Below are 25,105 nucleotides of genomic sequence, written 5' to 3' on the forward strand. Positions count from 1 at the left end.
ACCTCCCGCCTCAGGGTCCCCACTGGTGATACGGGCACGGGGAGGTTGCTAGGGGGTCTGTCCTTTTTGAGATGCGGTGTATCGCTTGTTCAGCCCCTGTGGACTCTGATGAAGGGGCTTCATCACAGTGGGGTGCTATGCTGGGAGTCAGCACCCCCCTCCTGGGAGCTCCAGGTCATTCTCTCAGAGCCTCCCTCCAACCCTAAGCAACACTAAATGCTGTCCTGGCCCACCCTGCAGGGCAGGCAACCCAGCTTGATCTCCACAGCTGCCAGGGAACTGCTCTGTAGGATGAGCGTATGTGAGCTTAAGAGACAGAGACAGACAGGGCGCCTTCCAGGCCCTGTCAGGCTGGGATCTGCAGGGTAGGGCAGGCAGCATTTCTGGCCTGGAAGGGACTTCCTGACTGTGAGGCTCAAGGGAGCTGGAAAGAACATCCATGCTCTTGGCAGGCACAAAAGAGTGGGATTTCTCCAGCTCCTCTGGCTGCATCACCAGGGGCACAGGCTGAGGATGAGATGGTCCATCTTCAGCAGGGATGGAACAGACACAGGAAGAGGGGGTCCCGAAGGAAGAGGAGACACCCAGGCCAACCCAGCCAGCCTTGATTCCTGCCTGCAGAGTCCCACAGTTCTTCAGGGGCAAGGGCGGCCATGGTCTGCGGTGGTCAGTGCATGGAAATTACAGAGAGGGCGGCTACAATTCAGCACAACGGAGAAATGTCTGTGTATGACAGAGGACGACTGTCCCTGCGGAGGCCATGTCAGACCAACCGTGGCCAGCAGGAAGGAGAGAATCGTGCCCTCGAAGGACCCAGGCGCAGACCACCTGCATCCTGTGCACCTGTGCCCTGGCCGGTTCCTCCTCTTCTTTTGCCTCAGTTCCCCCGCCTTGATTATAAAGCCTAGCATTGCCCAGTGTCTGGTCTCTAGCCAACATTTGAAAGGTGGCTACTGTAACAGATGCTGACTTCTTGATTCCCTTCACCTTCCAAAGTGAGTTTAAAAGCTCATACCATTTCCAGGCCATAGGCTGGGAGCTATTAGTCCTATAGCCCTGGTGACAAAGAAACTCAAATATAGGCCCTTTCCTGCCCTGTCCTGCCTGTATAACCCCATCCTTTGTGTGGTCTGGCCCTAGAGAATCTCTCTTAAATCTTAGTGGATGAAAACTGGTAGTGACAGCAAAGTACCAACAATAACACTGCTACCTCCATGGCAAGAACACCATCACCATCACCATGGTCACTGCTACTACCATCAGCCATCATCATCACCATTATCATCACCATCATGATCACCACCACCACCACCATCATAATCACCACAATGATCACTATCACCACCATCATTATCACTAAACTATTACCAGCGTCTACATAATTGTCACTGTCACCACTGCCATCATCACCATAATTACCAACATCATAACCACTATCAATATTACCATCATTGTTATCACCATTACCATAACCATCATAATCCCCAGTATTATAATCATCATTATCACCATCATCATCACCATCACCAGCATCATGACCACTATCACATCCATGATGATGATGACCACCACCACCACCACCAAACCATCATCATCACCACCATCACCATCACCATCATCATTGCCATCGTAACCAACCAATATCATAATCACCATCATTATCACCATCATCGTTATTACCATCATCATCACTAAGACCACCACCATCATCAATACCATTATAATCATCACCACTGTTACCATCGTCATCACTGCCATCACCAGCATCATCGCCACAACCACCACCAAACCACTATCATCACCATCATCATCATAATCACCATTACTGCCACCACCATCATCACCACTGCCACCACCATCACCACCAACATCACCATGACCACCATCACGATCACCATGACCACAATCACAATCACCATCACCATCATTACCACCGTCACCATCATCATCACCACCATCACCATCATCACCACCATCACCATTGCCATCAATATCACCACCACCACCACCATCATCATCAGATTCATCACCATCATCACCATTACCACCACTAGCAGCAGTTTCTAGTTGTTACCTCCTCCAGTCCTACAAAAACAATCTATATTTCTGCATTCCCTATACAAAGTTTCATTTACTCTTTATAGATGATTAAAAAGAAAAAACACAAGCCTTAGAGAGGAGCAGTAATTTGCCTAACAGCATAAAAAGGGTGGGTTGCTTAAGCCAGGAACCCAGGCTCAACCTTTGGATTCTGGTTCCAAGGATATTTCTGCCATTCCAAAGTTGTGATACTCAAAACTCAATTATAATAAAAGAGTCCCTGGAATATTGGAATTCAAAGTGATCTTAGCACACTTTTGTGCCAAATCTTTCATTATGCCAAGGGTGAGACCAGAGAGGGCAAGAGGTGAGTGAAGTCACACAGCAGTTGCAGACGGAGAGTCGGGGCCAGCGCCCTCCTGCTGAATTTCCCTGGCCTATTTCCCCACGGCTGAGTCAAGCCTGGGGAAGCCTCTGGCATGGTGAGTCTGACCAAGTGCCGTGTATTCCTCTCCAGCTCTGCGCTGAGCTCATCCTGTTGCAGCTGTGCAGGGGAATTAGCACTTGAGTTCTATTTTTAGGAAACAAATATTTTCCCACAACCAGTTTGTTGCAAGCTAATTTGGATCTGTCCCAGGTTAGTCATCTCGAGTCTAAGAGAGAAGACCAGGAGCAGGTCTGAATGGCAGTGGGCTGCAGGGCCCAGAAACAGCACGGACAGCTCCGCCTGGGGGACAGACAGCAAGAGGGCAAGGCACAGCGGGAGACGCTGGGCCCCACCCGCCGGCTCCAGGCGGACTCTGTGGGCTTGTAGTCGGGATCCGTATCTGCAAGGCTGTTTAATCCTGAGCAGTTCCACCAAGCTGGCCCGAGCTCCCAGGCCCCACCTGCCCGGCTCAGCTGTAGGAAGCTCCTCAGATATCTGACCCTCTACCTGCCTCCTGGCCTTGGGCGAGGCCCACACCGGCCCTGGGTCCCAGTGGTGCAGAAGTAGCGGGGCTGTAAGTACAGATGAAGCAGACCTGAGTTCAAATCCCAGCTCTGCTGTATCTTACTGAGGGAACCTAGGCGAGCTCTTTCACCTCTGATTTTCCAGGTTCTCAAAGAGGGAACATTCTGGAAAAAAGCACTTGCCGTGTTGTCTACACATACTGAAATAGACAGGTTTTTTTGTTTTTTGTTTTTTTGGGGGTTTTTTTTGTTTTGTTTTTTGGTGGTATTGGGGTTCCTGGAACCCTTCTACCTCTGGGTTACACTCCCAGACCTATTTTTATACTTTTTTTTTAATTTGGAAACAGGGTCTCTTAAGCCAGCGCGGCTGGCTTCAAACCTGCATGATCCTCCTGTCTCCGCCTCCCAAGCGCAGGGATTACAAGCGTGTGCCACCATGCCCGGCTAGGCAGTTTTTTGTTTGTTTTTGTTTGTTTTTTTTTACCAGTTTCCATGACCCTCAGGCAGGGACCCGAATCTTCAGAGACCTTCGTGGGCATTTAAGGACAGACTACAATTCTGCTAAAATGGAATGGCAGAGCTTCTCTGTGTTTTCAATCAACAAACAGAGTTACATCGCTGGTGTCAGGCACTAGGCTGAGTGTTAAAAACATAAATAAACCGGCCAAGATCTGGGCATCTGCAGGGCAAGATCTCTACAGGGGTTCTGTGTGGCTCCAGGAGCCTCAGGGCCCAGCTGAGGGTCCAGGATGGCTTCCTGGGGTAGGTGTCAGGAAGTGGGGAGGATAGAGTGCCCTAGACACAGATTAGGGGCCACGCAAAGGTCCAGCACCACTGCCTTCTGAGAAAGCAGAGAAAGTTCTGTGTGGCCGGATGCGGGGTGTTGGGACAAGGTGGGTAGTGAGGTCCTCCCACGGGGACTAGAAGCCGCCAGAAGTGAGACGGGTGGGGGACACTGAGCAGTGCTGTGCCTAACTCCCGGGTGAAGGAAGGCTGAGGTGGCCACTGCACCTGGTCACAGCCCAGAGACTCACCCGGACTCCAGTGATGCCAGGGGGCCCGGGGGGCCCGTCCTCGCCCTTCAGCCCTTCCTGGCCCTTCTCGCCGCGCTCACCATCGGGCCCTGGGTCACCCCGGTCCCCCTGGGTCGGGAAGACATGAGGAGAGAAGGGAGAGAGTGAGTTAGTCACCAGGCCCATGTGAGCCCCAAACCTCAGGGCCCCACGCGGACAGCTCAGGAAGCATCCCAACACGGTGGTGCCCGCTCGTCCTCACCTGAGCCGGGGGAACAGCCCAGAGCGGGGACCTGAGCTCTGCCACCCAGGAGATCCCAGGAAGTGAAAGTTCAGGGACAAGGATATTTGCCCTAGCTCAGATACACCAAGAAGGTAAGAACTGGTGTTTTTTGTTTGTTTGTTTGTTTGTTTGTTTGTTTGTTTTTGCAGTACTTAGGATGGAACCCAGGGGCATTTAACCTTGGAGCTACAACCCCAGCCCTGTTTTTTTATTCTTTATTTTGAAAGAGGGTCTCACTGAGTTGCCAAGAGCCTCATTAAGTAGCTGAGGCTGTCCATGAACTGCAATCCTCTCGTCTCAGCCTCCCAGGTACTGGTATTAAAAGCATGCACCACCACGCCCAGATAAAGATTTTAATTATTATTATTTTGGTACTGGGGTTGAACCCAGAAACATTCTACCTCCAAACTACATCCTCAGCCCTATTTTATTTATTTATTTATTTTTTTATTTTGAAACAAGTTCTCACTAAGTTGTTGAGGCTGGCCATGAACCTATAATTCTCCTGTCTCAGACTCCCAAGTACTGGGATTACAGGCGTGCACCACCACTCCTGGCTGAATAAGATTTTTGTAGAGGGATAAGATTCACCCTGCGTGCCTCTTAGAACCAACTCTCCATTATTCAAGTCACGTTTTCAGCCTGTTTCATGAAAATAGTTTAGAGTAATAATAATAAAGAGCAGGCAATATTTTGATCCCTCGACACGGGCTCAGAGCAGCAAAGTGAAGTCTGCGAGGCGATGAAGCTAGTTAGCAAGAAGCCGCAGCTCAGAGCACGCAGCTCCCCTCCCCTGGCCTCTCTGCATGGCCAAAGGTCACTTCTCTGCTGGACAGACAGCAGTCACCATCCGCAAAGCCCTTTCCGTGTCTGGTTGCATTCTGGGTCCTTTGCGTGCGTGAACCAACTTGATCTCATGAAAGCCTTCCACCGCAGGTACTTTTCTGTTTCGTTTTGCAGATGAAGAAACTGAGGTAGGATGAAGTTAAGTCATTTGGTCCAAACTCCCCAGACATGGGACGGAGCTGAAATCTGCAGCAGGCGCAAGCGCCAGAGGTTGTCTTCAGAGCAAGTAGGGAGGGACCAAGGTCTCCCTGGGACTGCACGGGCTGGGGCACCTGGGTTTTGGAGCGGGACCCTTGGCCTGGGCTCTGTGAGCCACAGGCGCAGGCTTTGTCTGGTTCTCTGTCAGCGCTGGCCTTGGGAAAGGCCACGTAGCGCTGAGCTTTCTGGTCCTGTCACTGTCCTCTCGAGTCCTGAGGGAGCGGCAGGCTGGGCTCTTCCAGGGTGGGGCGTGTGCCGTGCCCCTGGCACTGTGCGGAGCAGGCGTGAGGGGTGCAGGGAGGCAGCGCCCCTCAGAAGGCCGCCAGCAGGACCATGTGGCTAGTCTGGCAGCGTAAGGAGATGACTAGGGACAGTGCAAAGCCACGTGTGCCAGGGAGGGGGGGCGGGGGGAGCTGGGAGAGCAGGATGTGGTCTTGCCAGTTTTCAGTCCCAGTGGCCTCCCGTTTACAAGGGACCCGACAACGCAAGCAGCGTGCGTGGGCGCATCGTGCGTGCATGCGTGCAGCGAGAGAGTGCAGGCCGGGCTGGGCCTGACAGAGAAGGGAGGTCTGTGGCTCAAGGCAATGGCTGGGCTGCGCTGGGGGCAGGAGGCGGCAGGGTAGCCCTGGGCCACTTCCCAGCCTGGAGGGATTTTCCAGAGGGGCGTCCACGAGTCACACAGATCAGGGCGGACGACTGGAGCTCAGCTTGGAGCTGAGGCGCGGGCCAGCACAGAGCAGATCTGGGAGCCAGGTTCCTCTCCAAGGTCATTTCCCACGAAATTCTCAGATTGCAAGCACAGCCTGGCACAGAGACAGGGGGCTGGCCCAGAGAGTCCAACCCAGACTCGCCTGGCTCCAAGACCACGCTTCTGTCTCTCCTCCCCGCCTCCTGCTGTCCTGACTCTTAAAACTGGGCGTGTTTTCAGAGCAGGGCCAAAGACAGGGCCCTGAACAAGACCAGGCTCCAGCGATGACAGAGCCCCGGCCCGGCTCCCACACAGCTGGGTGGGTGTGCTCAGGGATCCCCGCACCATGGCCTCTGGGGCTTCCTGCAGACTCCCAGAATCCTAGGGCATCAAGCAATGCCCGGAAGAGCAGATTCCAAAAAGAACTGTCCCTCCCACAAGGTCAGCAAGGGGGACAGGGCGTCATGTTTCAGTTTCCTTATCTGTCACCTGGGGTGCTAATTTTTCTAGCTGGGGGTGGGGTGCTGGAGGGTGCAGGGGGTTAATCCAAACACAGAGGGGAGGTGTGCAGAGCTCAGCAGTGACAAGTGCACACAGCATTTGAGCCTCAAGGTTTATGAGTGTTGCCACGTGCACGGGCGCCTGGCCAGGGTGAGGGCTGCCTGACGCAGCAGCGCAGGGGCCTGAGGAAGCAGACAGGAGACAGGCAGGGGGCACCCGCACCCTTGCAAGAAGAACACTGAGTGCTAGCAGGGGCCTGTCACTAGTGTGTGCCTGGGACACCGGGAAATCCAGGACCCACAACTGTGGGAAGGAAGAGGGGGCCTCTGGGAGGAGGAAATTGAGGCCCTGAGAAGGGGGTGTTTATCTGAGGTCATGTGGAGAGTGGGTGGGTGACAGGGGGATCCGGGATACGCCACTCACTCGGGACCTGGGGTGGAAGCCAACTTGCACCGTGACAAATCAGGCCTGGAAAGCCACCCCCATGGTGCCGGGCCCGGGGCAGGCGAGGCCAGCTGGCCAGAGGGCATGTCTACCTGTCCACCTGCAGCTCAGGTGAGCCCCTGCCTGTCTCAGGTCCCGGCATTTGTGGCTGCCTTGAAGCCTCCACTCACAGCCTTAGACTCCCAAATGCACGCCTCTCAGCTCCCTAGCAGCTTCAGTCTCTGGATCTACAGAATGGGTGCACGGTGCGGCAGAGGAAGCCGGGGCTGGCAAGCCAGAGAAGCCCAGGTTTGGGTCCTAACATTGTCAGGGACTAGCTGTATGTCCTCAGACAAGTCGCTTCACTTCCCTGAGCCCCAGTTTCCTCACCCGAAGACAGAACTTACCTGGCAGCTTTGATGGAAATCATATGCACAAGGGCTTAGCACAGTACCTGGTTCCTGCGGAATTATTCTTCCCTAAGTAGTAGCCTGTGGACCGCTGATGAGGAGAATAACTTTTCTGATATCTTAGGATGTTTGGAAGATAATAGATATCAAGCCCCGGCTCTGGGCTGACACAGAGTGCTCAGGAACTGGCCTTGGCTGACATTTTAAGGAGAGGAACAGCAAGGAACAGGGGGAGGTGGCCATGGCCCCCGTCCCACCTGAGGTGACCTCCCGCCATGGGAGCTGGCGCTGGCGGCAAAGTTTAGGGAGCACGTACTCTGGGGAAGAGGCTGAGACAGCGCCCACCAGAGCTCCTCTTCCCTAGCCCTCATCCCCACCCCACCCCACCCCACCCCAGAAGGCATCTTACCTTGAGCCCATCAGGCCCCACAGGGCCACTGTCTCCCTCGAGGCCTGGCTCTCCCTAGAAAAGGTGAAGATCCGTTACTGGGAGGGCACCCAGGTGCTCCCTCCTTCCTTCTCTGGAGCACCACCCATCCCCGATCTCCAAGCAGGACACCCTGGAGGCCCTGGTGAATGAATGGATGCCCAGGATGGAGGGCCGATCCCCCCCTTGCTCTCCAGGAAGGGGGAACAGGCCCCCAGACCACAGACTTCTCGGTCTGTGGGGAGTATGAGGGGTGGGACCAAGGGAGCCCACTGATCAGAAAGTGCTTGTCACAGCTGTGCTGGACTCGGGGCGCAGGCAGCCTCCTGGTTAGGAGGGCGCTGACCCCAGTGCTGCCTCTGGGTGTCCACGACTGATGGCTTGACCACAAGCAAAGTGTGCAGTGCCCATCCAGACCCAGTTGCTTAAGGCGGTGCTGAGACCCCCAGCGGCAGTCCCTTGATATAATTTCCTGGACCTGGAGCAGGCACTCACAGAAGCCTGCTTTGCCAATGGGGAAGGCGAGGGCAGCCTCAGACCGCCCTGCACAAGCTTGGGAGTGATCCCAAAAACGCAGAGTGCCCCAGCCCGCACCAGCTCCACAAAGGCCTGGGCACCTCCCTTCTCTAAGCAGCTGTGTACTTATGTCAGGGCTCTCTTTGCTGTTAGAATTCAAAACTGTCAGAGCTGGAAGGAGACGCATGTCATCAGAGGCAAAGACTGCGAAGATGTGACAGGTGTTAGAGTCTGTTCCTCTTATCCCCACTGCAGAAATCACTAATCAACCCACTAGGACGTAAGTTGCACAAGGTGGGCCCTCTGTTACTCACTGCTCCGCCCCCAGTGCTCTGAGAAAAGCACTTGGCACAGTGTGTGGGGATGACCGCCGCACCCTTCTCTTCCCTACTCTGCCAAAGGAGCCTCAGGATCCTTCTTAACACAGTTCTCTAGGAAGACTCTACTGGCAACATCCATGGATACCCGGGGGCTCCAAGATCGAAGCTCACCCTCTCTCACTCTGCCTTATTTCAATTTGTGGAGCCTCTGTAAACTTTGGACCACAGGTAACATGAGGGATGGGAAGAAGGAAAGATAAGTAAGGAGATTGAATGGAGCCTGTTGTCCCACGAACATAGAGCTGCGCCAACTCCCTCTAAGGACTGCCTGCCCATCTGAAGGTGCAGAGGATGCCTGCTGCGAGCCCCTGCACTGCCTAGGAATCCGTGCTCAGGCAGGGACCTAATAACCCAGGCCCAGAGCATAGAGAAGTGGGAACAGGGGCCTGGTAGGCATCTTAGAGCAAGGTGAGCTTTGTGGGTTTCTTCTGGAAAAGGAGAGAATTTCCATCTGTGGAACCGTTTTGGAGGATAAACTTGTTTTTCAATAATAGAATTTGGAAGTTAAGTACATTTGGAGGACCTGGGTTATTCAAAAGAAAATAATTTCTTGATTGCAAGTCTTCTCAGAGCCTTGAAAACATGAACCCTAATGTGTAGTCATTACACATTAGCAAACAATGGGTCTCAAATCTTTTGAATGCTTTTTTTTCTTACATTGTAGAAATGCTGGTTACCAAGGGAGGCTGGAAAAAAAAATATAAAGACTATGGTCGGTTTCTATAGATGAGGAAACTCAAGCTCGGGGACATGGAATAAAGCCCTTCTCTTTTCCACGGCACTCAAATGCCCCGGGGATTTCCAGGGAAAATATACAGCTTCAACTTACCCGCTGCCCAATGAGGCCCTGCTCCCCAGGAATTCCCAGGGGTCCAAGGTCACCCTAGAAGAAGCCAAACACAAATGAGTGTGGGTGGGGCCAGCCTCAGCCCTTGCCACCCCTTCCTATTTCTACTTGTTGACCTAGGGTAGGGGAGAAGAGGTGGGGAGTCCTTCTAAAAAACCAAAGAGAAAATGCAAAACACCAACCACAGCCCCTATTCCAAATCAGTCCCTGGCTATGGGGTTCTTCAACATAAGAGCAGAAGGCTCTTCACCATCATCACCATCATCATCACCATCATTATCAAGATCACCATTATCACTGTTACCTTCACTATTACCACCTCACCATCATCCTCACCATTACCACTATCACCATCACCATCACCATCATCATCATCAGTATCATCAAGATCACTGTCACCATCAAGATCATCACCGTCACCATCAAGATCAGCACCATTACCATCACCATCTTCACCATCACTATCAAAATTGTCCTAGCTGTTACCATTACTATCACCGTCCTCACCCTCACCATCATCATCACTATCATCAAGATCATCACCCGTCACCATCATCACCATCACTGTTACCATCATCAAGATCACCATTACCATCATCATCTTCACCATCACTATCATTGTCCTTATCATCACCATCATCATCATCATTATCATCAAGATCATCACCACCATTACTATCACCATCTTAACCATCACTATCAATGTCTTTCCCATCACCATCATCACAACCATCATCATCATCACCATCATCAAGACCACCACCATCATCACCATCTCTATCAATGTCCTCACCATTATAACCATCACCATCACCATCACCATCATCATCATCATCATCATCATCACTATCATCAAGATCATCACCATCACCAGGCGTGGTGGCACACGCTTGTAATCCCTGCGCTTGGGAGGCAGAGACAGTTTCCAAATAAAAATATAAAATAGGTCTGGGAATGTAGCCCAGAGGTAGAAGGGTTTCCAGGAACCCCAGTACCACAAAAAAAAAAGAATAAAAATAGGGCAGGGGGTGTAGCTCGGAAGTAGAATGCCCCTGGGTTCCATCCCCAGACCCACACACACACAAAAAAAAAGATCATCACCATGATGAAGATCAATACTACCACCATTACCACCGCCATTTTAATCACAATCATGATAATCATCATCACCATCACTATCAAGATCACATCATCACTATTATCATCACCATCACCATCATCACTACCATCAAATCACCACCATTGCCGGGTGTGGTGGTGCTTGTAATCCCAGCATTTAGGAGGCTGAGACAGGAGGATGCCAAAGGTTCAAAGCCAGCCTCAGCTACTGAGTGAGGCTCTCAGCAACTTAGTGAGACCCTGTTTCTAAATAAAGTATAAAATAGGTCTAGGAGGTAGAAAAGCCCCTGATTTCTACCCCCAGTACCACAAAAAAAGATTACCACTATTACATTTATCATCACCATCTTACCATCACCATCACTATCAGTGTCCTCACCATCACCATGACTATCCCCAGCATTATCATCACTATCATCATCATCATCACTATCATTATCGAGATCATCATCACAGTTACCATCACTATCACCATCACTGTCAATGTCTTCATCATCCTCACCATCACCATCATCACCACCATCCATCATCATTATGAACTTCACTATAATCATGATCATCACTATCATCCCCATCACCACGATCCCTATCACCATCATCACTATCACCACTGCCATCACCACCCTGACCACCACCACCACCATCATCACCACCATCTTCACCATCATCACAACCATTATTACCATCACAATTAGCATCACCATCACCACCATGAACACAATCACCATCATCATCATCACCATCACCACTGCCATCACCATCATTATCATGACCATCACCATAATCATGACCATCATCACTGCCATTATCATCACCATCATCATGACCATAATCACCATCACAACCAGAATCACCATCACTACCACCAACACCATCACCACCACCATCACCATTATGACCATCACTGTCAAAACCATCACAACTATTACCATAACATCATTACCACCCCTACCACCATCAGTATCACCATCATCACCACCACCACCATCAGCATCAGCATCAGCATCACCATCATCACCACCACCACCACCATCAGCATCAGCATCATCACCATGATCACCATCACCGTTACTGCTGCTGATGCACTGTCCTAGGTACTTTTTTACACGAGCACATCTGATTTTCACAGGGACCCTGAAGGAAAGGTATTTTTCTTTCAATGAGAGGAGTTGGAGAATGAGGAGGAGCCCAACCCTGATGAGGCTATCAGGTCTGCTAACACTCAGGATGTTTGTGCCCTGGCTGGCTGGCCCAGGAACCTCAGTGCATGCAGGCTCTGAGCATCTCTATATGCTCCCTAGAGACTGGGGGAGAAACCCAAACTGGAAGGAAGCCAGAATAATGTCACCTCTGTCGTGAGAGCCACCCAAGGTGTCTTTCTTGTCCAGGACTTCCAAGCTGTGTCCCCTGCTAATGTCAAGAGTACAGGAGGAGGCAGAGCTGGGAGCCCTCCCTCCCCAACTAGAACAATCCACTTCTATCTGTCTGTCCATTGGCTGATTTTCCTCATTGTTCTTTGAGCAAAGGGCTCCAGAACTATGCCAAGAGTGAAGTCCCAGGCCTGGTCCACTCCCTCTTGGATGTCAGGGAGACCAAGCAGGGAGGGGTAATCTGCCTCAAGCACTCGGCTAGCCCCCAGGGCCCTGGGCTTCCAGCATCTCTCCTCATTCCTTGGCTCCCAGGCCCCTAGACCCAGGTATCAATGGGCATCTGTTTCACAGCCGATAATGAGGGGCTCCAGCGCTGAAATGCAGATGGTATCGCGCGGCTGAAGGTATGGCTGGCCCAGCGTGGAGGCCAGGCAGGTGCCAGCGAAAACACTGCAGGGCTGGGGGTGGGTCGGCTGGCTGCTCCACCGTGGCCACGCCAGGCCCCACTCCCCAGCCAGGAGCACAGAGAGCCCATTATCTAGGGCACAAGAAAGGCCCGCTTTCTTCCATGGAGAGGACCAGCAGCCAGATGGGAGCTGGTTTCAACAAATCATTTTTCTCGTCTTTCATCCTGCCTCACCTTCATCCCAGCTTCTCCAGGAAGGCCCGGTTCTCCCACTGCACCCGGAGGCCCCTGCAAGAAAATGCCATCAGTCCCTCCCAGGATAAGGGCTGGTCTGTGGTAAGCAAGAGGATGATGGAGGCCCAGAGAGGGCAAGGGCTATGCGTGGGTCACACAGCATGAGACACCTAGAGGCACAAGCAGGCTGCAGCTTCCAAGCCTTTGGAGCTGGGCTGGGGTTGGGGTGGTGGGGCCGCAGGCTAGCCAAGCTGAGCCTCAGGATGACCCAGTGCCTGCTGGTCCTGTCCCTCCCCATGAGTGCGGTTTACCACATAGGAGCTCTTGGCAAGCTTGGGGAAGGAAACCATGAATCACATAAGGACAAGGGGCAGGCTGGGTGCTTCTAGCCCTTCTCCCTGCAGTCGAGCCAGGATGCTGAGGGTGCCCATCACCCCAGCAATCACCACAGCCTGGCTGTGGCCTTGCAGAAACCCCAGGCTGGTTTTTCTCGGGGCAGGGCAGGGCTGTCCGAGGGCCCTCTCAGCTCCCTGCTGCAGAAGCCACAGCAGGCTTGGTCTCCGGTCACACTTCTGTGCTAGGGTGAAGTGTCATGCGGGGATTGCTGCTTTCAGAAATGCAAAAGAGGTACCCCCAACCCTGGGAGGGCCCCACCACCCTTCACCCCAGCAACGCCCTGGGACCCGAGCCCAGCTCCTTATTCTGCCGCCCACTCCACCTAACCCGCTCTGCCTCTAGTCTGCAGAACACGGGCACCACCATCTCCCTGGGCCAGGCGGGGAGCTCTGAGGGGGAGGGCTGGTATATACCCCACAGTAGCAAGCGACATACAAGGGACCCTTCACACTCACCTTGGGTCCCATCTCTCCCAGAGGGCCGACTGGCCCCTGGGGTCCCTGAGGGCCCTGAAAGACAGACAGACACATGGACAGTTGGGAGAAGCCAGCACTGCAGATCAGGCAGCGAAGCCCACCCCAGCCACACCAAGGGGCCTGGCATGTATAGCTCTTGGGTCCCCCTTGGATACCCCGCCCACATACATGCTCCTATTCACCCACACAAACCCAGCAGGGCTCTCCCCTGCATGGAAACCCCAGCTCTGAGCTGCTCATGCTGATCTGGAAACCCCACTGGTCCCCAACTCTGCTCCTGGCCAATCCGGCACTCGCATGGGCATCCAGAGAGGGAATCCCTCCCCAAGCTTGGGGGCAGCACCTGCTGCTATGTCTTATGCCCCCCATGGAGGGGTTTTGGGACGTCTTCCTAGACTCCTCAGAGCCACCTGTTCACCCATCTCCAGCAGCAACACTCAGCCTCTGGCTCCTGACACCTGGGCAATCCCTTGAAACCCATGCTTGGGTGTTCTGCAGGGCAAACCTGCCAGGTCACTGCCTCTGTTCCACGCCCATGGTGGTTCCCCTTGCCCTTGCCCTGGGGATAAAGGGTGACTCCCCAGCCTGGGCACTGCCTCCTCCCCAGGGTATGCTTCTCTTTGCATCCCCCAGGCCCCCCAGTGTCTTGTCTGCCTCCTTACTCCCACCCCCCTCTGTCTTTCTCTGTGCTAAGCACCCTGTACACGCTCCCATATAAACAACAGAATGGCATGGGCACAGGGGGACAGTTGTCCCCATTTTATTGGTAAGAAAACAGGCTGGCGGGTAAGAGAGCCTCAGACCTAGAGCCCAGCCAGCACTCTGCCATCTCAGGAGGCCGGGCCCTAGGGGTGGCAGAGCCCACACGGGCCTGTCCCATGTCTGCTTGTGCCAGCCACCTGGTCCACACCCTTGGGTGCTGGTCCCACTGAGACCAGCCTGCTAGGGGCAAAGTTGCCAAAGAGGAAGGGGACAGGACACTGACCGGTTCTCCTGGGAGGCCCTTGGTGCCTGGGGGGCCAGAGGGGCCCGGGATGCCCTGCAGGGAAAGACACAAATGACTTTAATCCCTTCCCGGTCTCCCCAACCTGCCTGTTCCGGTAGGTGGTGGGTGTGTCAGGGTGGGGAGGCTGAGATGGGGCACAGCCGTGGGTTTCCACGGCAGGTCGGGAGCTGTGGCTATCATATCCCCGCCCGCCCAGCCCCACGCTGGGAACCACAGGAACGGGGGGCTACTTACCACAAAGCCTCGTGGGCCGGAGTGGCCTGGCTCTCCAGCCGTGCCCTGGAAGCACATGTGGGGGTCATTAGAGGCTCACGGGGCAGGGAGTGGGGTAGGGGCCCGGCGGCCGGTGCAGCGTTGGCCTGACGTACCTGCTGTCCAGGCTGGCCGGGTCTGCCCCGAGGTCCCGCAGGGCCCTGCAAGAAGCAAAATGTGTGAAAGGGGTGGGAGGACCCTCGGCCAGGAGGGGGCCCACCCAAGGAAGAAGAGAGGAGTCTGTGAGACCCGTGTCCTCCCCTGTCCCCCTGGTACTGGTGGAAATGTTAGGCCCAGCAAGGGGGTGGCTCTGCACAGCCCCAGGTGAGGGAGGGAGTCAGGATGGGCCCTTGGGACGTCCCTGCAGCCTCGGCAGCACTCCCTGCTGTCCCAAAGGGGCTGGGTTATGGGATCCCCGACCCGGGGGGAGGTGTGAGTAAGGGGAGGTACCTTCAGGCCCCTGGACCCCTGCTCCCCAGCTGTTCCATCTGGTCCTCGGGGACCCTGGAAAAGGAAGACGGTTCTAGCACAGTGGACAGCAGGGGTCTCCCTTGGGCTGAGAACCAGGAGGCCAGGGCTGCACAGGCCTGGGTTCCCGCCCTCCTCCCACTATCATCTGGAGCAGATCCCTTGCACAGGCCTGCTGAGATGGCTCCGAGAAGGGAGAGCGTGGCACAAGAGCCGGCGGAGATCGCTGAGGCCGGACCCCGGAAGTGACTCATTCCAGGTCCCTTAGCACATGAGAAGTTGGGACCCTTCCCGTAGTCCCAGGAGGACTCCCACAGATGGGGTGGGGTCTCCTGGGAAAGGTTCCTGGAGGGGGTTGGGAGAGGCAATGTTGGGGACAAACAGGAGCATCCGGGGGAGGTCTGGCCCACCCAGACTGGAGCGTGGAGGAGCAGCCTGAGACACTTGCCAGACCAGTGTCAAGAGATGACCAGGGACGGGGACATCTGGGTGGGGAGGCTGAGAAACAAGAAAGCGGGAGGAGGGAAATTCATAGAAAAATCAAAGGCATTTTCCATGAACAACTGTGTTAGAACAAGTGACCATTCCACTCTGACAGCTGCCTGGGGCTCCCGCGACTCCCTTCCCACACCCGGCCAGGTCAGCACCGGGCCCAGGCCCTCCTAGACACTGTCAGGCCACGCGGCTCTTAGACTGGACCCTCTGTCTCATGGACACAGGCGAGGAAACAGTCACGCTTGGGAGGGGGGGTGTCTCAAGTCATGGAGCTGGGACAGGGGCCAAGTCAGAGGGACAGCTCTGTGCCCTGGGAATTCTCAGCTGAGCTCAGGCCTCTGTGGAGGAGGCAGCTCTGGGGGTGGGGAGGAGGCTGAGAGGTGTCACACCGGGGCCCAAATCACACAGCACCTGCCCACCACAGCCATCAAGGCTGCTCTGGGGGAAAGGCTGCGATCTAAATATAATACCACCAGCAGCAGCAGCAGCAGCAATAATAATAATAATTTTAAAAACCTATTGTCTTCATTCTACAAATAACCAAATGGGCTTGGGGAGAAAGTGAGTCTGCAGTGGTCACACGGCTGCTCTCTAGAATTTGAACCTGAGTCAGCTGGATCCTCATTTTATCTCATCACTACCTGTCACTGTCTATCAGGACAGGAGTGAGCTCCTATCACAGGAGGTATGCGCCTATGGGGCAGGGTGATGAAGATGACCACGCCTCAAGTATCTCTTCTCCAGGAGCCCCCGTGGCTGGGGCTTAGGCAGAGGCTGGGGCCTGGCCTGGGGGACACAGGACCAGTCTTCCTATCTGCAGGAAGGAGGAGGGCCACCAGTCACCCTGTCCTCCGAGTCCACAGAGCAGGCAGCTGAGGACACAGCGCACACTGCTTTGCCGGGGACACTCAGCAGCTCGTCCCATGGGTCCCAGTCCTGTCCCCGACCCCATAGTCACCAGGGCCTGCCGCCCCAGGTCTCCAGCACAGCTGTCCGAGTTCTTGCACCCACTGTTTGCCAGCCTGGCCCACCTTCAGCCAGGCAGGGGTCAGGCTTGTGGGTAGGAATCCGGCCGGGGATGGAGAACCTGGTCACCCACAGCCCTGGAGAGAGGCTGAGAGGAGGGGGCCACGTGTCATCCTTTGCGGCACCCAGCACCCTGTGGCCACCTCCAAGGGTGGGTTCTGTAGCTGGTTCATTTTACAGGGGCCTCAGGGAGGGGAAGTCCCTTGCCTGAGGTCCAGAGGGAGGCGCCGGGGCTAAATTCTACCCTGCTTATAGGAGCAGAGCCCAATCCACAGCCCTAGCTTTTTAGAATCCTTCTAATCCCTGGAAGGAGGGATTAAAGCCACCAGCCTAAGGTCCTACAGCTGGTAACCAGGGAGATGGAGACTGTCTACTCCCTCTTCCCATCTGACCCCAGAGCTCTACTTCCAACTAGGCTGGTGGACACAGACCTTAGCAGCATCCTCAGAGGGTCCAGGCCCCACCCTGTCTCAGCCCAGCCCCTCGGGCCTTCCTGGGGTGGGAGGGGCTGGGCTACAGGATCATCCACATGGGCAGGAAGCAGGCAGGACTCTGCAGACCTCGCAAGCCTATTGCCCATGGCACAAATGGGGAAACCGAGGCCCAGAGTGCAGCAAGGCCTCACTAGGAGACCAGGGCCAGCCAGGAGTGGGTGGGCTTGTCCAGACTGCGCCCTCCCATGGCTGCCGCTCTAGGTCACAGCCTCAGTGACCCCAAATGGGAAGAGGCCAAGGAGGCCTGTTAGGCAGGCCTCTGGGCCAGCCTACAGCTTTTGCCTTCCTGCCAAACCTCACAGGGAGAGGGGCTCCCGGTCCTGGGAACTTTGATGTGGTTAGGAGCCTGGGTTTCCTCAAGCAGGAGAGAAATTCTTCAAGCCTCTGCTAGGAAGGGGCAGGGAGGTGGCTGTGGGTGGAGCCAGCCAGCTCCCTCCAGCAAATCAGCTTCCTGGGCCAGAGGGAACCTGGGCACCTGTGGGTCTTGTCCCTCTGAAAAGGTCTAGGGGACCTGGGCACTGGGAGGGGCCCTGGCGACCCAAGAAATGCCTCTTAATCTTCCCTCTCTGGGTCCAGCTGCTTAGGCCATCTGGTGCAGGGGAAACTTTAAAAGTAGTTGAAATCCAGCCAAGAGGAGAATAACAATCCTGGATGCCCTGAGGGGCTTGGCTGTGGGGCACCGGCTGCCCGTGCCACCTTGTTCCTGCTTTACAACGGGGCCATGTGCCCTGGCACCTGCTCGCCAGTTGGCAGAAGAATCCCATTCCATCCACCCTCCCTGTGTGATAGAAAAGGAAGCTGAATTCACTGTGCAAAGCAGCCAGTTTCCCTGCGTTCAAATCCCAGCTCAGCCCCTTTCTAGCTGAGTAGCAACCTCTCCATGAAAGGGGACTAAGCACAGCACCTCCCCGACAGGGTACTGCTGAGGAGTGCATGAGTTAATGCACTGATAGACAATGTCAGGCACAGAGTAAGTGCTGGTAATTACCCCGGGCTGGTGTGCTCAGACCAGTTCTCATCCAAAACCTTCTATGGCTCCCCACTACCCTTAGAGCAGAACGGTGGCTTCTGAGGCCGAGGCCCTACTGGGAGTGTCTGCTAGGTCTTGGCCTCATCCCTCTAACCACGATCTGTTGACTATGGATCCCAAAGCATGCACACTACCTTAGAGCTTCCTGACGCCAGTCCCCCTGGCTAGACCCTGGCAAGGACTCCGGCACCGCCCTCTCCTCGGCTTCCTCCTCCGCTGGGCTCCCTAGTGGCCCAAGCTTACACCATCCGTGCACTGATAACCCTGTGCGCTAGTGTCCGCGTCTTCCAAGCAGAGCATGACGGGGTCATGAGGACAGGCGGGGGCCTTGTTCTCTGGGTGGCTGCAGAGCCTCTGATGGTGGCTAGCACATAGTAGATACTAAATAAATGGTGGTTGATTGAATGAATGCGCATGACCGCAGAACCAGAGTGCTGACTTGTGCCCAATGGACGGCAAAGCCTGGGGGTCAGAACGGGCTGGGAAGGTGGCAGGGAGGGGGTCCCACTGCACGCCTGGAACCTTCTTTAGAGCTGCAAAAGCCACAGATCTCTGATCTGGGCAGGGGCCTGGAACCAGGCAGCGGTCATATGGCCCCATCCTAATCATGCCCTCCAGGACCTGGCCTGACTTACCCGGCGTCCCTTCGGTCCCCTCATGCCTGGTGGGCCTCGAGACCCTGGGGTACCCTGTGGAGAGAAGCAGAGTTTAGAGAAGCCCTTCTTTTTTTAACCCCTGCTACTGGGGATTGAAACCAGGGGTGTTCTACCTCTGAGCCACACTCCCCAGGCCTTTTTATTTTTTTGGAAGCAGAATCTTGCTAAGTTGCTGAGGCTGGCCTTGAACCCGTGATCCTCCTGTCTCAGCCTCGCAAGTACTGTGTGCCATCACACCTGGCTAGAGAAGACCTTCTTAGCAGGAGAGAGCCGCACTGGGCTAGGAGCTCAGAGGCTGCAGCCTCAGCCGGATGCTATACAGGGGCCTGCCTGCTGCACTCAGTAGCTGCCGTGCTGAAGACCGTCCCCAGCCCATTGGGAGAGCAGAGGCCACAGCAGCCTCCAGGAGACCGATGACCTGGGTTACAGGCTCCCGGCCAATCCCAGTAGCAGGCAGAAGCCAGTTGGCTTTTTATCTCAAAATCAGCAGTGAGAAGCCTCTATCCCAAGTCTACTTTCCATTAACTTTCCACCTCCTTCTCTCCCCCAGCAGCCCCGAGGCCTGTCCCGCACCGGACCCAGACATCAAATGCAACCCTCAACAGGCTTTCCCCTGGCAGAGAGAGGCCGGAGGGAGGGAGGGAGCACTGGGAAGCCAGGGGTGGCTGGGAGAGGCCAGAGAGGGGAGGAAGCAGGAATGCAGCCCCACACGATGCGATGCCCGTTATCTCATTCCAATGAGACAATTAGAGAAGAAGGAGAGACAAGGAAAACTGGCTGGGTTTCTTTCCCTGACTCTCAGCCCCTGGCTGGGCACGGGCATGTGCCAGGTGCTGGGGCATCTGAAAGAGCAACGGAGGCATGAACAGAGGAAGAGGACAGACGCACACCAGGCAGCGACTTAGCACACCGGCCAGCAGCCTGCAAACATGGGCCCCTCACTGCCTTGGCTGGCCCCACATGACCCTGAGGGGTGCAGCCACTGACACCCAGCAGAATCGAAGGGCTGCACCCCTGTGGACCCCGGCTTGACCCAATAAGATGGCAGATCTAGCAGGTGTCTGGGGAGAACAAGGAGACTGGGGGAGACGGGCCATCTCACAGCGCGACCTCACCCTCAGAAGGTACACGCTACCACCAGGGAAGTCCAGGGGCCCAGCATCCATGCAGAGGCTGAGGGCTGAGGGCCCAGCAGACCCGGCTGCAGCACCAGAGAGCCGGGTTCAGATCCCGCCTCTGACACTTCCTAGCTGGATCTCCTTCAGCAAGTTACTTTAACTCATTGGGCCTCAGTTTCCTCACCTATAAAATAGGGTGAGAGGAGTCCCTACCTCTCCTGGAAAGGTAGAAAGGAGCTATACGCTCTCTGAAGGCAGGAAGTTTGACCTGGTGGCTGGACCCAGCTTGGGTCACTGGGTGACCTGGGCAGGTCCCATACCCTCCCACCTGCACTTGACTGACCTTGATGGGCTACAGCAGAGCACAGACATTAAAGAAACAGAATGTGAAAAAATGATGATCAGAGGTGGGCAGGATCAGCAGAAATGTCCCTTTAATACTAAAATGGTGATTAGCGTAGCTAACAAATGGTTACTATCATTTATTAAGCACCTAGTAAGCGCAGGAGTTTGCTCGGCCGGCATCACACACTACGCCATTCATTCCTCCTGCCCTCTCAGCATGACTTACAGCGAGGAAACCAAGGCTCAGAGAAGCTATGAATGTGCCAATAACCACGCGGCCGGGAAGTGGGGGGGGGGATTCGACTCCCACCTGTCTGGCTCTCAAGTGAGTTCTGGGTCTCTGTGCTTGCCTGCTTGCTGGGCAGACCAGGGGCAGTTGGCTGGACAGACGGGGTCCCAAAAGGACCCAGCCTGTCTCCCCCTCTGACCTCCTCTTGGCCCCGGTGGGTGGAAGAAGCCCGGGTGCAGGAGGTAGAATGGGATGGTGAACCCGAGTGTCTTTGTTTTGGGGTTTCATTTCTGTACTGGCACCTCCCATGCTGAAGGGTGTCAGCCACTCTATCTTTGAATTGGGGTAGGGGAAAGCTGGACAGACACCTCTGAGTGGGGAAGGGCAGACCCTCTGATTCCTTCCAGCCCCAGCCAGCGGAAGGCCGGTCTTCCGACACCGCCCTGCACAGTGAGCGTCCTAGGAACGCCTGTTTCCTACAGTTTAGCATCTCTAGGGCTAAGCACACGCCCAGTACACGGTAGGTACTTGAAACAGTTTGGGAGCTGAGTTGGCCTGGCCCTTAGTTAGCTTAGAGGGCCTACTGTGTGCTTGCCCTGGTTCAGAGCAGCACAGACCAGGCTCCTGTCTTCCTCAGCCTCCCGTGGGGGCTCTGCAGTCTGGACTCCATAGATCCTGGGCTGGAGCCTAAATCCCTGAAGCAGCAGGCTCCCAGGCCTGAACCCTGGCTTAGACAAGGTGCTCCCCTTCCCAAATTCTGTTCTCTGTGAGCGGAGGTGGAGTAAATGAAGCTGCTTCAGAAGAGCACACCCTGGTGGCTCTTGAGGGAGCCAGGGCCCCTGGGCCTGGGAGCGTCTGGCCACAACTAACCCCAGCCCTCCCTGCCTGCCTGCCACTCTCTGTCTTGGGGTCCTCCGTCCTGTCTCCTCTGCCGTTAGAGGAAGCCCGGGTCCCACCATGGCAGGCTTTGTCTTTGTTGGTCCCCCTCTCCCCCGGGGCCCTTCATGGGGCTGGGGCCGCGTTCTGCCCTGCTGACTACCGTGGCCTGGGGCCTAGACCTGGAAACGCCACGCGGTGTTTCATGTTCAGCACAGAGAAGCGCCTGAGAAATATGCCTCACTGAGCAGACAGCATTAGCCCCAGGGCTTCATCCAACCCGCATCAGCACCACCAGGCCCATGGCCGTGTTCTCCACCTCTCACATGGGCAAACTCTGTGCTCAGTGCAGCCAAGGGCTCTGCCTCAGGGCTGCCCTAGCCCAGCCAATTCTGAGGCCTGAACACGACCATCTCTGGATGATGGTCTAAGCTCAGGAGCACCAGGGCCTTGCTTACCGGGGGTCCAGGCTCTCCAGGAATCCCAACACCGCCTGGTGTCCCAGGATGGCCCTGCCAAGAAAGAAGAGAAAGGAGGGCCGCTGTGGCTGGTGCCTCTGCTCCTCCAACCCCACCTCGGCCACAAGGGTGACCAGGTGACCGCCAGGCCTTCCAGAGGGAGGAGTCAGTTGGCCCGAGCATCTCAGGCAGGTAGCAGGTGGGTGGAGAGCGGGACTGTCACCCGAGGCTGTGATGGGAGAAGGCAGAGGGTGTAGACTTACTCCTTACCATCGACCCCTTGGGTCCAGGTGCACCTGGGGGTCCCATCACGCCGCGGTCACCCTGTAGAGACAGCAATGTGGAGAGGTCACAGCTGTAGCTGTAGGTGGCTCATAGGGAAGGTGCAGAGGGCTTTCCAGGGGCCCCAAGGGGGCAGGGACTTGGCCAGAGTTCACAGAAGGTCCCTGCCCATGATGTGGTTCATGGCCACATCATCAGGTGGGGATCTGTGTCTTCACTCTGCAGGAAGCAGGACCCTGGGCAAGTCCTGAGAGGCCTGGGCACACACCTGAGCAGGCCACGGGGAGGCTGCCGAGGCCAGGAGGGCCCGATTAAGGATGCACTCATTAATCATCACATCATCCCCTTTGACCTCGGCCATGTCATGTGGTCCTCCTCAGGCCTGTCATTCAATGGCCGTGGGAGGCCTTTCTTTTGCTCTGCTCACCCACTAGAAAACTAGACACTAGAAATGCTAGGGGATCCGACACAACTCATCCCCTCTGGACCAGTTTAGAGCGACTGGGCCCAGGGTGGAGTTAGCAGACATATCTATGGCCATTAGTGAGGTCCCATTTCTTGTGTCTGCCCAGCCAGCAAACATTTATTGAGCACCTTCTACGTGGCCAACACTACATGCCAGGCCCTGGATACTCAGTGAGGAGCAGAAATAGACAGGTCAGGTCTCACGAGGTGGGAGGACACCAAACTCCAGAAGAGATGCAGCCAGAGCAGGTGTCCAGAGGGAGGGTACAGTGCCAGGCATTATGGGGAATGTCACCCTCCTGGGGATGGAGGGGGCAGGAAAGATTTATTTAAACCAAGAACTGCAGGATCATTAAGAGTTAGCCAGAGCTGGGCGTGGTTGGGAGGCTGAGACAGAAGGATTGCGGGTTCGCTGACAGCCTTAGCAAGTAGAGGGACTCTCAGCAACCTAGCGAGACACTGTTTAAAAACAAAACAATTTAGCCGGGCGTGGTGGCGCACGCTTGTAATCCTCGCGCTTGGGAGGCGGAGACAGGAGGATTGCGCAGGTTCGAAGCTAGCCGCGCTGGCTTAAGAGACTCTGTTTCAAAATATAAAATAGGTCTGGGAGTGTGGGAGTGTAGCCCGGAGGTAGAAGGGCTTCCAGGAACCCCAGTACCACACAAAAATAAATAAATTAATAATAATAATAATAATAATAATAATAATGTGTCGGGCATGGGCGTGGTGGCGCACGTTTATAATCCCCGAGGCGGAGACAGGAGGATCACGCTGGTTCGAAGCCAGCCCCACTGGCTTAAGAGGTCCTGTTTCCAAATAAAAATATAAAATGGGTCTGGGAGTATAGCCCGGAGGTAGAAGGGCTTCCAGGAACCCCAGTACCACACAAAAAAAATTTTTTAAAGGGCTGGGGTATCTCGGAGGTAGAATGCCCGAGTTCAATCCCCAGCACTAGACATAACACACACACACACACACACACACACACACACACACACACACTAGCCAGGCCAAAGGGTGGGGGGCTGGGAAGGAGTGAGAGGAGTCTACCTGGCCAAGGTAAGGTCATAAGTGACCTTCTAACAAGAGGGCAACAAAGGAAAGGCCGGTGGCTCCAGCATCCCTTGAGGTGACCTAAGGTGGTGCTGGCATCAAAGGGAACAGGGAAGGGCACATGGGATCCTTTCATACTATTTTTTGCAGCTTCTTCTAAATCTATAATAATTATTTCAAAATAAAAAGTTAAATTTAGCTGGGCGTGGTGGTGGTTTGTAATCCCCACACTTGGGAGGCTGAGACAGGAAGATCACACAGGTTCAAAACCAGCCTCCACTACTTAGGCTTTTCAGCAACTTAGTGAGACCCTGTTTCCAAATAAAACGTAAAATAGGTCTGGGAGTATAGCCTGGAGGTAGAAAAGCCCCCGGGTTCCACCCCCAGTACCACACACACACACACACACAAAGTTAAATTTAAGCCATATGTGGTGATGCACTCCTGTAATTCTAGTACTTGGGAGGCTAAGACAGGAGGATCACAAAGTTCAAAGCTAGCCTAAGCAACTTAGCAAGACCATGTTTCAAAATAAAAAATAGAAAGAACTGGGGTGTAGCTTAGAGGTGGATTGCTCCCGGTTTCAATCCCCAGTACCAAAATAATAATAATGATGAAGAAGGAGAAGGAGAAGGAGAAGAAGGAGAAGGAGGAGGAGGAGGAGGAGGAGGAGGAGGAGGAGGAGGAGAAGTGGAAGAAGGGGAGAAGGAGGAAGAGAAGGAGGAGGAGGAGGAGGAATGGGGTGGGAACTGGGAAAGGGCTAGATATTTGAGTGATGTGTGCATGTATGCCTCTACCATCTTGTAACCCATTAAGATATATAACTACAATGTACCAATTAAAAAAAGAAGAGGATGAAAAAAAAAGAAGAGGGAAGCGGGCAGATGAGAGCCTGGGGCACAGAACAACAAACTGGGAAGCACATCATGAGCTTGAAAAGTCAGATAAACCTCAGTTTCCCCATCCATCTATCCATCCATCCATCCATCCTCCAGGGAAAACACTAGCTCTCGCAGAGGGCCTGCTCTGGGGATGCGATAAGCACAGACTGAGGAGGCAGGTCCCCTCCAGGGCCTGCCATGAGGCGGGGCGGGGGGCACAGGCTGGTTTTGAGCTGGGAGCCAGCGTAAGGCAGAGTGGCTTCAAGGGCAAGAGTTGGTAATGAATCTGGTCAAAGCCTCAACTCTGCCACTAACTCCCCGGCTAGACCTAGAGCCAGTCTCCCCTGCTGGGCCTCAGTTACCTTGTCTGTGAGACAGAGCTGCTGGGGCTACCAAGGGGCCCGATGTGATGTTCACCTTTCTTTCTAGAAGATGAATCTTTTCCAC

At 54.8% G+C, this 25,105-nt stretch overlaps 1 protein-coding gene across 1 annotated transcript in view; it reads right to left on the reverse strand.

Moving 5' to 3' along the window:
* COL27A1 (collagen type XXVII alpha 1 chain) overlaps positions 1-25,105 on the reverse strand; it is a gene marked incomplete at both ends in the record, with an annotated part of 125,961 nt that overhangs the window by 21,810 nt on the left and 79,046 nt on the right. Inside the window, 12 exons of the mRNA XM_080709248.1 lie at positions 4,026-4,133; positions 7,763-7,816; positions 9,506-9,559; positions 12,653-12,706; positions 13,504-13,557; positions 14,510-14,563; positions 14,765-14,809; positions 14,899-14,943; positions 15,233-15,286; positions 18,931-18,984; positions 21,978-22,031; positions 22,248-22,301. Of these exons, the coding sequence (XP_080565374.1) occupies positions 4,026-4,133; positions 7,763-7,816; positions 9,506-9,559; positions 12,653-12,706; positions 13,504-13,557; positions 14,510-14,563; positions 14,765-14,809; positions 14,899-14,943; positions 15,233-15,286; positions 18,931-18,984; positions 21,978-22,031; positions 22,248-22,301 (684 nt within the window). The remainder of the gene's footprint in view (positions 1-4,025; positions 4,134-7,762; positions 7,817-9,505; positions 9,560-12,652; positions 12,707-13,503; positions 13,558-14,509; positions 14,564-14,764; positions 14,810-14,898; positions 14,944-15,232; positions 15,287-18,930; positions 18,985-21,977; positions 22,032-22,247; positions 22,302-25,105) is intronic.

Source organism: Muscardinus avellanarius (genome assembly GCF_963383645.1).
Source record: "Muscardinus avellanarius genome assembly, chromosome: 13".
NCBI lineage: Eukaryota > Metazoa > Chordata > Mammalia > Rodentia > Gliridae > Muscardinus > Muscardinus avellanarius.